The sequence below is a fragment of the Bidens hawaiensis genome, unplaced genomic scaffold (genome assembly GCF_021521415.1).
Source record: "Bidens hawaiensis isolate Kalapana, Puna unplaced genomic scaffold, B.hawaiensis_p1.1 tig00022384_1, whole genome shotgun sequence".
NCBI lineage: Eukaryota > Viridiplantae > Streptophyta > Magnoliopsida > Asterales > Asteraceae > Bidens > Bidens hawaiensis.
Window position 1 is genome coordinate 141,587 of NW_027493492.1, and position 11,692 is coordinate 153,278.

General features: G+C 39.5%; 2 protein-coding genes across 2 annotated transcripts in view; one reads left to right on the plus strand and one right to left on the minus strand.

Moving 5' to 3' along the window:
- Positions 1-3,856: 3,856 nt before the first annotated feature.
- Positions 3,857-11,692, plus strand: part of LOC143565530 (uncharacterized) — a 78,315-nt gene continuing 70,479 nt past the window's right edge. Inside the window, exon 1 of the mRNA XM_077052483.1 lies at positions 3,857-3,861. The gene's annotated coding sequence lies outside the window, so the exon portion shown is untranslated. The remainder of the gene's footprint in view (positions 3,862-11,692) is intronic.
- On the minus strand, positions 9,730-11,534 carry LOC143565529 (translationally-controlled tumor protein homolog). Its single transcript, XM_077052482.1, has 5 exons — positions 11,434-11,534; positions 10,584-10,657; positions 10,352-10,480; positions 10,107-10,264; positions 9,730-10,031 (listed from the first exon to the last, which is right to left on the minus strand). The coding sequence occupies exons 1-5, from the start codon at positions 11,459-11,461 to the stop codon at positions 9,914-9,916; spliced, it is 507 nt and encodes a 168-aa protein (XP_076908597.1). The 5' UTR covers positions 11,462-11,534; the 3' UTR covers positions 9,730-9,913.

Genomic DNA, 11,692 nt, shown 5'->3' on the forward strand with positions numbered 1-11,692 from the left:
GCCGCGGGCGCGAAGGCAGACAGAACCAACCTTAACGCGTCGCGGGAAGAACTACATTTCTAAGCGCGCCGCGGGAAGAACTTCAATTCTAAGCGCGTCGCGAGAAGAACTATATTCCTTAGCGCGTCGCGGGAAGAACGGTATCCATAGCGCACCGCGGGAAGAACTAAAATCCTTAGCGCGCTGCGGGGACAGTTCGTCTCGCGTATCGCAGTAACAGGTGGTCTTCACGCAGGCTTCCTTGTAAGGAGTCTGGCGCGTGGAGCTGCGCAGACAACCTTAGGCGGGAAGGAACAAAGGACGGGTTCAAGGCTTAAGGGCGGGACGGCGACAAGAGGGAAAAGAAGGCGGAAAGAGAGGAGGGACGGGACGGCGGAAAGAAAGAGAGAGAAAGACGCGGGAAGGAAAATATATTATTATTATTAAAAGTAAAATATAAGTATAAATAAATATTAAATCATAAAAGAAAGAGATCGGATAAGGGAAACGGGTATCTGGGTCGGGTCGGATCGGGGCAGATGTCACAACAGATATTATTAGGGTCTGGTCCCTAACATCACAGATATTATTAGGGTCTGGTCCATTTGTTTCGTGTAACTGTACCGTACCTGTTCATACATACTTTCCTTGACAATACGTGCAATCTCCGAAGAGCGTTCACGTACCATCATCATAACATACATACATTATGCATACATCATATATTCATACATACATCCTATCTTTCATCATACTTATCAATCATATCTTAACTACCACCTGACGGTACATGCAATATCCGAAGATCGTTCACGCACCGTCAAACAATCATCATACATAAATCATACAAGGCATACACTTACCACTTAAGATAAGTGTATTAACTATCACATCGAGTACGCACACAGCCCCGAAAACATAACAAGGAAGTGGGGCTAGAAACTCACCTCAATGCGGTTGCGTTCACCGTTTACGGTTATTCCCTTCTTGAGCTGTGCACGACTAACTGTATAATAATTATACGTTTCAGTAAACTATCACTACACATATCGCCTTTCTAGTTTAATCATTACCCTCAACGAACGGGGGTCCGGGGGCAGCGCCCCTGGCAGCGGGGTTCTAGGGGCGGCAGCCCCTAGCGGGGTCCAAGGGGCAGAGCCCCTGGCTGGGGTTAAGCTGAATAATATGCTACTTAAAAGTTCAAAGGGTTTATTTGTAATTAAATCATTCTTTTCTAAGTCCAGGGACCATTCTGTCATTCTGTTAAACTTCTAATTCGTTACTTATCCTTAACGAACTGACTTACCATGACGAACTGGTTCTTGTAATGAATTGGAACCTTTAACGAACTGGACTCTTAACGAATCAGTCCATGTAGCGAACCAGTCCAAGTAGCGAATTGGACCTTCTAATTCGTTATCTACTTTAACGAACTGGTCATAACGAATCAAGGGTGATTCGTCACCCCTTTCCCTTAACGAATTGAACACGAACTGTAATCAGTTCGCTATGTTCCCATGGACGAACTAGCTAGCGAATCACCTTTAATTCGCTATATTCCTGTAGCGAACTAGGGTTAGGTCAGGAATGTCAGAACATTCCTTGACATTCCCCCTTAACCTCGTACCACTTTCCGGCGCCGTCATTGCCGGAAAGCCGCCAGAAAAACGCGATTTCGCTGGAAAAACGGGTTTTAGCTCGTTTTTCACCGTTTTTCGTCCCGTTCAATCCAGATCTGAGCTAGGGTGACTCCTAAGCTCATCATAGGTTCGGTTTATACCCGAATCCACCCGGATCTCGTGACTTAAACGGTTTAACGGTGTCGGCTCGTCGTTTCATGATTATATCTAACGGATTTAAGCTCAAACAATAAAATACTATCATTACCTCGGGTCGGTTCTCGGTTTCCTTCTTGATATCGGTTTAGAGAGAGAGAGAGAACTAGAGAGAGAATCTTAAGTGTGTGTTTTGGATTGTGTAAGGGATATGTGTAAATGAATTAAATGGAGGATTAAGGGTATATATATTTTTGATCATGGGCTTAAGCCCATGGTCTTTCCTTCATTCCTCCATAACCCAAGTCCATAACCCATATCCATTCACCTAACACAAGTCCATCTCGTATTCTATTCAACTAAACCGATAACGACCCGCTATAAAATAAACGAACTTTATTTTATTAATATAACCGAAAGTAGAATGTTACAACGTAGAACCACCAACTCCAGGTGCAGAAGCATCTTGTCCAGGATTACCACCACCAAACAAATCGGACATATTACTAAACATATTGGGCATAGTGAACTAACCCGGCTGACTAACAAACTGCTACGGCTGGCCATTGCCAAATTGATTGGAGGAAGAGGCACTATACGACCACATAGGAGCCGCAGAAAGAGTGTAGTCATGATGGGAAGCATGTGCCCGCGCGGCCATGAACAACCACTCGAAACTCCTCCGCGTGTAGTCGGCAGTGTAATCAGGCCTCCCTGACGAGTCTGCTCAACCAAAAAAGTATCCATGCGTGAGATGATTTTCTGCTGCCTTGTACGGATTTCCTGAGAGATCTCAAACTGGTCAAACATGCGCCGCATATCGTCCTGGGTGTGTGGCGCATCGGCAACACGGGGATCCTCATGATCATGCATCCCCTCATCCTCAAGCTCAGGAGGAGGCAATGGGTCCCAAACCCGGCCGCGCTTATAGACCAACCGGTTAATGTTGCCAATTTTTCGGAGCATGTTCATGGATTTAAATTGCTTCATGTCAATCAGGAACCCGTTGGAGAACTTAGTCAAATCCCGTGCCAGACCAGAATTGAACACCTTCAACCGTGTGGCAAGCTCAGTGATAATCGGCCCACAACAGATAGTACTCCCCGGATGAGACCCCGTCGCACGGTTAAGAGCCTCGGCCACACTAACCCCCAAGTTATAATTGTGACCTTCAATGATGTAGTAGAGATGGAACAAGTCATGTGTAACAACATTGCCCACACTATCACCACGCCCGCCAATGCAATGGAAAATGGTGTGGTGAAGTATGCGGTGGAGAGGGTCAATGAGTTTAGTGGCCTTTGAAGAGCGACCACTGTGGTGCTCACCCGTGACACGAAGCCAAAACTCATCCTTTTCATCGGCATCGGGGAAATCATGCAACCCATCAAATAAGTCGGTCTCAATCTCCTATGCAGTGTACAACCCGAGCTTCCTAGAAAACGTGGCAATGGACCAAGTATACCACTTGCCCCCTAAACGAAAATGCACCCCTTTTGCTTTGTCATGCACATCTTCACATGGGTGCTTGAATTTGTAGGAGGCAAGAAACTCAATAGTCAACTCGGTGAACACGGGGCGACGAATATGAAACAATCTCAACCAAGGGGTGGTTAGCATCTCTTCGAACCGCTCACGTTGATTTAGTTCCTCGAGCACGTCAAAAGAGATGCTACGTCCCGGGTCCATATTACCCCGCCGGGCCCACATGTCGGCAACCTTTGTTCTCGCCTCGATGTTTTGAGTGTTATTGCGAGCGAATTGCAAGAACGGATGATCCAACCCTGACATCTGTACGAAAACACGAAGGAATAAGCACAAAAACACGTAAAACGAGAAAAACATTATGTTCGAGGGAGGGTGCGCGACTGGCATGACTGTGCTTGAGCCCGTGCTGAGCCACCGGATTGTCTGGTCAAGACGGGCACGACCAAAACAACCACAACCGAACAAACCGAAGGCAAATTCAACCCCATAAGACGAGAAAAACACAACAAATCAAACCTTTAAGAGGCCGGATCAAAGAAACACTAAAAAACTAAAAAAACCAAACCCCATAAGTAACAAAACAATAATCTGCAAGACAAGAAGAGGATGAAATCATACCTTGATTGTTGAAACTGAAGAGTAAACGCAAGATCTTAAAGAAAATGAGGTAAAATCGGGTTGGGAGTGATTACTTATAAAGATATGAAAGTAATGTGGTTGAAAAAGGGGTTAAAACCCCCCCGTTTGCACGGAAATCGAGGAGAGGCGCACGACCGTACCGAGATCTGCACGGCCCCGTGCACTGCCCAGACACACGATCGTGCAAACCAAAAACAAAGGCCCATAATAATCAATGGCGTCGGGATGAGGGATAACAGGTAACAAAGGAAGATGTTACGATTTCTGGATGGATTTCAGCGAGTGTATGTCTTCACACTCTAAAGAGGTAATCGGATCAGATCCAATTCAATCAATATCTCTATGAATGAATGTATTTTAACTTGATTTGCAAATTGAAATGATTGCAGCAGCCTATTTTAAACCCGAATTGCACCTTTTTTTGCTACTAGAATTTGCTAGGGCTAGGCTAACAACTAGAACGAGATTTAAACAACTTTTATTCTAATCATTTTACTTAGGATTTAAGCAGTTAATTAATGCCGAAACATATCGGATATAAAGTGACCGTAACAGTATTTCAATATCGGTAATCTCAATAGTAATGTACCCAAGGAACTAATGCCGCTGTGCTTACAAAACTAGTAGCAGAAATGCCCGATTAAACAATCTAATGACTAAGTAATCGAGAACGTCAATCACAGTTTGACTAATTAATAAGTATGCCTGTGGAATATTAGATAGCCGCCATTGTCTTTTCCATCTTACACTTGTGACCCGGTACATGCTGCTTGCTGCACCAAAAACGCTCACATTTTGCTCTCACTCTTCTTATTGGATAATTACCTGGAACCTTCTGCATTACCGTTGAACTGTAGAGTTAGCAACAGTAGCAGCATTTAGAAGAAGAAAAAAAATGCCGTGTGCTGTTTGGATGTAGGCTTTGGTTCACTATGGGCTGAGTCGATTACAAGAAAAAGGAGTAGTAGAGTTCGGCTGTTCATATCTTTAACGGGCCCAGTTGGTTTTCTTATTGCTTAAGTAAACAAGGGATTAACTCTAATTATGTTTCCCTAGTTGCTGTCCGTGGACGTAGGCCACTATGGACTGAGCCACGTTAAATCTCCCGTGTTCTTTTCGTCTATTATACTTAACATATGCCAACACTGGGCGTCTACTACCAATCAGTCCCTCAACCAACATGAAGGAGGTAAATCACGTGTTCCGAAGTAAAACGGGTGATGCTGGGTTATGATCCATAAACCTCCACAACAGATTCCCACCTCTTTACCACTGAGGCACTATCGTGAGGACACGTGTGATTCTTTTGTGCATTCTGTCCATGATTGTTGTGTAAAATTGCATTTGAACTATTTTGCATCCTAGCCAGCGAATAAAAATCCCTAGGTGTTTAGGTTTGAACATCTTTAACCGGCATAAGATCTCAGGTTTGAGCCCTCTTGAGAAAATGCTGATCGCATATTTTCACAAATAGTGACCTTGTTCAAGTAACGGTTGAAATAACTGCAGTAAGCCTTCAAAGATCCTGTTTGGTAGAGGGTTGATGTCATTGCAACACATTGCCCGCAAGATGTATTACTGCATATCTCAGCTATAGTTATCAAATGCGCTAGGCGCACTTAAGGCGCTTAGGCCTCGTCTAAGGCCTCGGCGCACGGCGCAAAAAAAACAAGGGTCTGAGGAAAAAAAAGCGCACATAGATAAAATAATTTGAATATATTATATATATGAAAAATGATACTATTCTTCAAATAAAATAACAAAAGCTATTATATAACATTTAATATCATCTAATTAGTACCAAAAGTTCTAAAGTAGTCAAGATTCAAATGTAATTCCAAAATTTGAATAACTAAATGTATCCATATAATGTCTTTGACCTCTCCTAGATCTAAGTTTCAATGGCACATTAGCACTCCTTGTGTTTCTTTTGCTTGGCCTTTATCTTCTCATGCTTTTGGCATAGACAATGCTGAAGCGCTCGCCTAGGAACTAGAAGCGCATTTATTGAGCTTCGCTTAAAAAATGGGCCTAGGCGCAAGAAGTGAGGGCTTTTAATAACTATGATCTCAGCTTCAAGTTTTCTGGAGTTTTATTGATCATAACAAGTGTTCCACCTCGTATAGGCAACCATCGATATGCACACTACTGCACTAATAAATCACAGTCTGACGACTGTAACAGAAATCTTGGTTTCTTAATACGCGTTGCTGCGTAACTATATGATTCTATTAGTTGATCACCCTAGTTCATTATCATGTCACATACCAGACTCTGCTTGCTTACTTGATGTATATATACCTGATGGATATATAATGTAATACTTTCAGAAACGAAAATTGCTATAGAAATATAAATTTAGATTTAGATTTAAGCTAAATCTAGTGGAAAAAGGTATATTTTGAAATGTGTTTTTTTTCTTAACTGGATAAAGTGTTTTATGAATATATATATAGAAAGTGAATGCTAACTACACATAAGTGCATAATAAACTACTCACTATTAGAAACCCACTACTCTTAACATGCCTTCTCAAAGGCACTGTTTAACTTGAAACAAACAACATACGCGAAAGATGAAATTGAAAAGTAAAAGGATGCCGACATCAACAGCAAAGTGGTTGTTTTGTCTTGTGTCTCATGCCCAAAACCTCAGCCCTGTTGACTCGAAAACTGTTTCTGCGTCAACCCCTTGCTTGTCTTTGCTCAGTTCTTGTGCAGCCACAGCAACCAAGGCTGTTGCTTCCCTTTTGCGTTGCCTCGGCTTCCACCAATTTGAAGGTTTATTAATATTTAAAAGGGTTGCTGCATAGTTTTGTAGTCTTGAGTTCTGGTGTTTGTCAATTTTGTAGGAGCATCATGATTTGGTCTGAGATGATGCTCAATTGAAACTCTATATGCAGCATTTTAGACCAACCAGTTTGTCTTCATACTGTCTGGTTCTGGCTTAGACACTGCCTCACTGGTTTAATTTAATATACACATTATATCTTTTGCTTAAGAGATTACTGTTAAAATCCATAAGAGAAGGTAAATAAACATTCAAGTACACATTTTGAGTGTAAAGTATATATACATCTATGAACAATCCTAGAAAGTTTTTAAAGTGGGGCTTGAAGTTCACCGAGTCTGACAATAAAGCACATGTTCTCGTACTATAGTAGTCCGTTGTGTTACCGAGTTTCATTTAAAGGAGTAAAGGGAAGGAAAATGAGGGATGGGAAAAATATTTTGTGTTCCCGAGTTTCATTTAAGAAAGGAAAAGGAAGGAAAATTAAAAGTGGTGTTCCTGAGTTTCATTAAAAGAAATAAAAGGAGGGGAGGGAGGAGAAAATGATGAGTAAAATAAAAGAATTTGTATCTTTTCAAATTGGAAAGATTTGGAAGGAAAATAAAGTGAAAAGAAAGAGGAGATATCAAAAGAAATGATAAGAAAAGAAAACTTTCTTTTCCTTGCCTTTCTTTTCATAAATGAACTTGGGAACACAAGTTGGACAAAGTAACCAGATATCTTATCAATTTGTAATATGTAAATAGTTTATTTACTTCAATTTGTACAATCCAACACACAACAAAAGTCATGTAGTAGTATTATTTTGATCATGCATTAAAAAGCCTTCACATAAATATAGTGTATTTCTTTGGTAATTAATCATTTGGTAATGTGACATGTATGTTTCACTATAAAATAAAAATTAACTGTCTCGTGTATGGTCGGATTTCGGGTTTAGACCGATTAGCCTGTAAAATGGTGGTATATATTTGAATCTTTACTTCTTAAATTACAAATTATGTTACCTTCTTTCGGTCAACTCACTCATTTTACAACCAGTTCGTGAATGTATAATCCTTCAGTGACCTTCACTAATATATTCAAATTTAATTTTTATTGTGAAACAGTTTCAAAGAAACCGGATTTACAAAGAGGAACAACGCCAGATTAGAGCTGCTGCACATAAGGCAAAAGGTGGAGATGGAGATGGAGTTCCTCATCATTAGTGTCAAATTTTCGAGTTTACAATATTGATTGAAAAGCACAATCTATTTTATTTCTTGACATTTGGCACAGTTTTGTGTGCCTCTTTGTTGTTACAACTTTCTGAGTACTTGTCATCAGCAACATACTCATGATATTGTTAAATTCAATGTTTGAGCACATTACTTCATAACCTTAAATCATATATGATATACCCCCTTTTTTGTGTGTGTATATTATTTAGTATTGTTTTCTTTCTTATGCTTCTGTTTTCAAACTGCTGATCTCACTAGTTCCACATGTATTCTAAATTATAATAATATCATCCTTAGCTACTGCCGATATAGAAAAATGAGCAGTTAGTAGATGCTCATTGAGTCATTGACTTATGAAGATTTAAGTGACAATACATAGCATGTTTTATTAATTTCATTATTTTATACAATCCTGTCACATGTTAGGTCGATCATTGCGTAACCCCGAAAATAACAAATGTTTTCTTCCTTACTAGCTCTCTATATTTAAGTTCATCTCATAACTTATAACCTAATTCCATTTAGTTAAATTTCATTTAGCTTCATCAACATCATCCATGTCAGTTTCTCCCTGCAGAACCGCATGCTTTGTTCATATTCTTCTAAATGTCACCAAGTCAATTATGTTAAAATTGATTATTCGTTGCTGCTATTATTTATCTTAGTATTTGGAAACCAAATAGGTTCCGTTTCCAGTATTCCAACACACTCAAACTTCTTTCGGGCTCTCTCGAGGGGGAGGCAGAGAGTTTCATGGTGTCAAAACGACCCTGACTTTTGCTCCAACCCTGAGAAGAACCCGTGGGGCGGTTCAGTGTGTTGTTTTGGGAAGTTTTGTAAAGATGTTATGGCAGACCGCAACCATTGTGGGGTGTGTGGACATGTTTGTGGTTACGAATTTATTTGCTGTGATGGGAAATGTGTAGATGTTAGAAACGATCCTCGACATTGTGGGGGTTGTTTCGAGGAGTGTCCTAGCCCAGGTCGGTGCTCTTATGCCATGTGTGATTATGGTTGATTCGGAAATTGAAATAAACTTGTTATTTTGATTTTGTATTGGTGATATTCATTTTTTTTATCAAGGCTTGGCATAAAGATCCTCAAGAAAATTGACCGGGCTGAATCGGTCTGGGTACGGGTTAAAACATGTAATTTGTTGGTATTGGTTAGGGTGGCTCAAATGTTTTTCTTGTATGCGTGTCTATGCATTTATATCATGTATTGCCTTTATGCGTATGGTTTTCAAAAGGGCTTCTTAAAACGAATTTGCAATCGTGTGCAATTTTTGCTTCGTTATGAATTGTGTATGAATCTTCATGCGCATATCATACGCCAAATTACCAGCATCCATATACATTCTTTACATTCTTCTTTGGCATCCATAAAACATCTATGCATTTATATCATGTATGTATTGCCTTTATGCCTTATGTGGGTTATCATTGTTTAAAACTATTCAAATTATACAATGGATCAAGACTTAATTCAGTCATCACTATTGTCACCACCACCACCACCCATCGTCGCTTGCTACTAAGTTTCGAATACATTCTGCCATAACTCATTTTGGTTAGCACCCTTCTCGTCCAAACTCGTATCAACCTGTTGCTCAACACAGCTATTTTGCTAGCCTTACCAGGCAGGCTCATATGAGATGACTACATAGAGACCGAACAAGAATCAGAACCCAAAACAAATACCATCAGAAAAGCCACCACTAACATAACCTTGTGTGTAGACTCTCCCTGTGTGGTGAGGGTTTTTGTACTATGATTAACAAATGTGTAAATTTAAAGTTGCATAACTTGGTGTGTGTTAGCCATTCGAAAACAAACAAGTCAACCAAATACTTTGAATATCAAAGTTTTACTTAAATCAAATACGAGTTGCTAGTTAAAAAATGAAACCGTACAATAATGCAAGAAAAATAGATCCATATTAAATAAAACAAAAACCAAACATTTTAAACCAACTACAGCAAGTGTCTCAAAACTGTTTGCTGGCCTGAGACGATGATCCTTCTTAACATTTCACCTCCTTCAACCCCACACCGATGTACAAAAACGTCGGGTCGGTAGCACCTTCTTTGTAGTAAGCAAACACCATTGTACCCTCATCATGCATGCTCTCCCCAACAAAACTGAAAAACACGAGCCCACAGTTAGCACCCCATCAATCATCTTAAAATAAATATGCAAATAAAAACAAAACTTACAACTGAAGGTCGCTAAGCTTGCCAAGAAGGAACTTTGTTGCAGCCTCAATGTTCTTCTTGAAGAATTCTTGTTTCTCTCCCTCAAGCTTGGGAGTAAGATTTTTGATGTAACTCTTGATGTAAGCGACAAATTGCTTCTTGTTAAAAGCGGGTTGCTCCTACATGTGGATTGTTGTATTACTTACTCAATGTATATTAACTTCTTGAAAGTTAATTAGATATCATAATTGAATAATATTATTTACCTGTAGTCTAAAGGTGTCAACAATGTCGACCACCTTCACAGCTTGATCATCAACACCCTCGTCGTCATCGGCTCCTTCAGCAGAAGGATTTGCACCAATGTCAACGTCCACTGCTCCTTGTACCACCCACTGCAAACACAAGTTTTCATATGATAAATTATTATAATTCTAATGATTAATCAAATCTTTACAAAAAAAATAATTATAATATGATACGAGAATCAAGACATACCTTTCCTTCAACTTCCCATAGGATACCATCCAAGATTTCCTTGTAAGGAAACGAGTCGGAAAGAAGCTCATCACCTGAAAATTACAAATACAGTTTAAACCGAATACGCAACACAAGTACATAACTATCACGGCATCTGAAATATAAAATAAACAGACTGAAGTCTAAAAACAGTCGGTCCAAAAAGATTGCAAATATTCACAATAAGCATGCAAACGAGTCAATCCGTCTTCAAGCTACTCTAATAAAATGCTCTAAACAAGCCAAGCAGCCAACCCTCACATGAAAGTCGTTTAGTTATCGTACCCGACTCATTTAGGCTCATACACTCTTAATGAGCCTTGTAATTTTTTTAGTTTTACCTCTTTTGAACTTTTTTGTATTAATTTGCACTGCACAGCCAAGCTCGATCCAAACTTAGCCGAGCTTAAACGCGTTTAAGGTTTTTCCCCAAAATAATATATTATATAATAAACGAGTCAAGACAAAGCTGAAGCCAAGCTTGAAAGAACAACTCAAGCCGAGCTCAAGCTTTGGACAAAACACTCAAAACGATCTTTTACACCCCTAATTTATTTACAGTAAAATAGATAATTAATTTCAACAATATAACTATATATATATATATATATATATATATATATAAAAGAATCAAGAAAATTCATAGCAAGCTAACAAAAAAGCGAAAGCCTAAGGCAAACTAATGTATAGATCTAAGATAGCCACAAATCTGAGCATGAAACAATAACCCACAACCAATATAAGCCAAACAAGCCCTAGATCTACACAATTACATAACAAAAAACCAAACTTTAAAGCAATTCAATCAAAGAGCATAATAAAGGATTACCAGAAATCAAATCTTGGTAAACCAACATGATTGCAAGATGCTTCTGGGATCGACTGATCGATTAACAGAAAATATGGCAGCAGCAACAGCAGCAATTTGCAATGGGAAGGGAAGAGGGTTTGGAGAATATAGATACAGCGAGTATATATAGGCCAAGGGTTTTGGAAGATGTGAATTTACTATAATGGTCCTTTGCTTTTTGGGGATTTTCGTATCTATCCTTTTCTATTATTTTAAAGCACATGATTCCTCTCTTTGG

Coding starts and splice junctions, on each gene's coding strand:
- LOC143565529 (XM_077052482.1), bottom strand. CDS start 11,461: ATGTTGGTTTACCAAGATTTGATTTCTG. Junction 10,481..10,583: donor TATGGGAAGTTGAAGGAAAG/GTATGTCTTGAT, acceptor TTGTGTTTGCAG/TGGGTGGTACAAGGAGCAGT. Junction 10,032..10,106: donor AAGCTTAGCGACCTTCAGTT/GTAAGTTTTGTT, acceptor CGTGTTTTTCAG/TTTTGTTGGGGAGAGCATGC.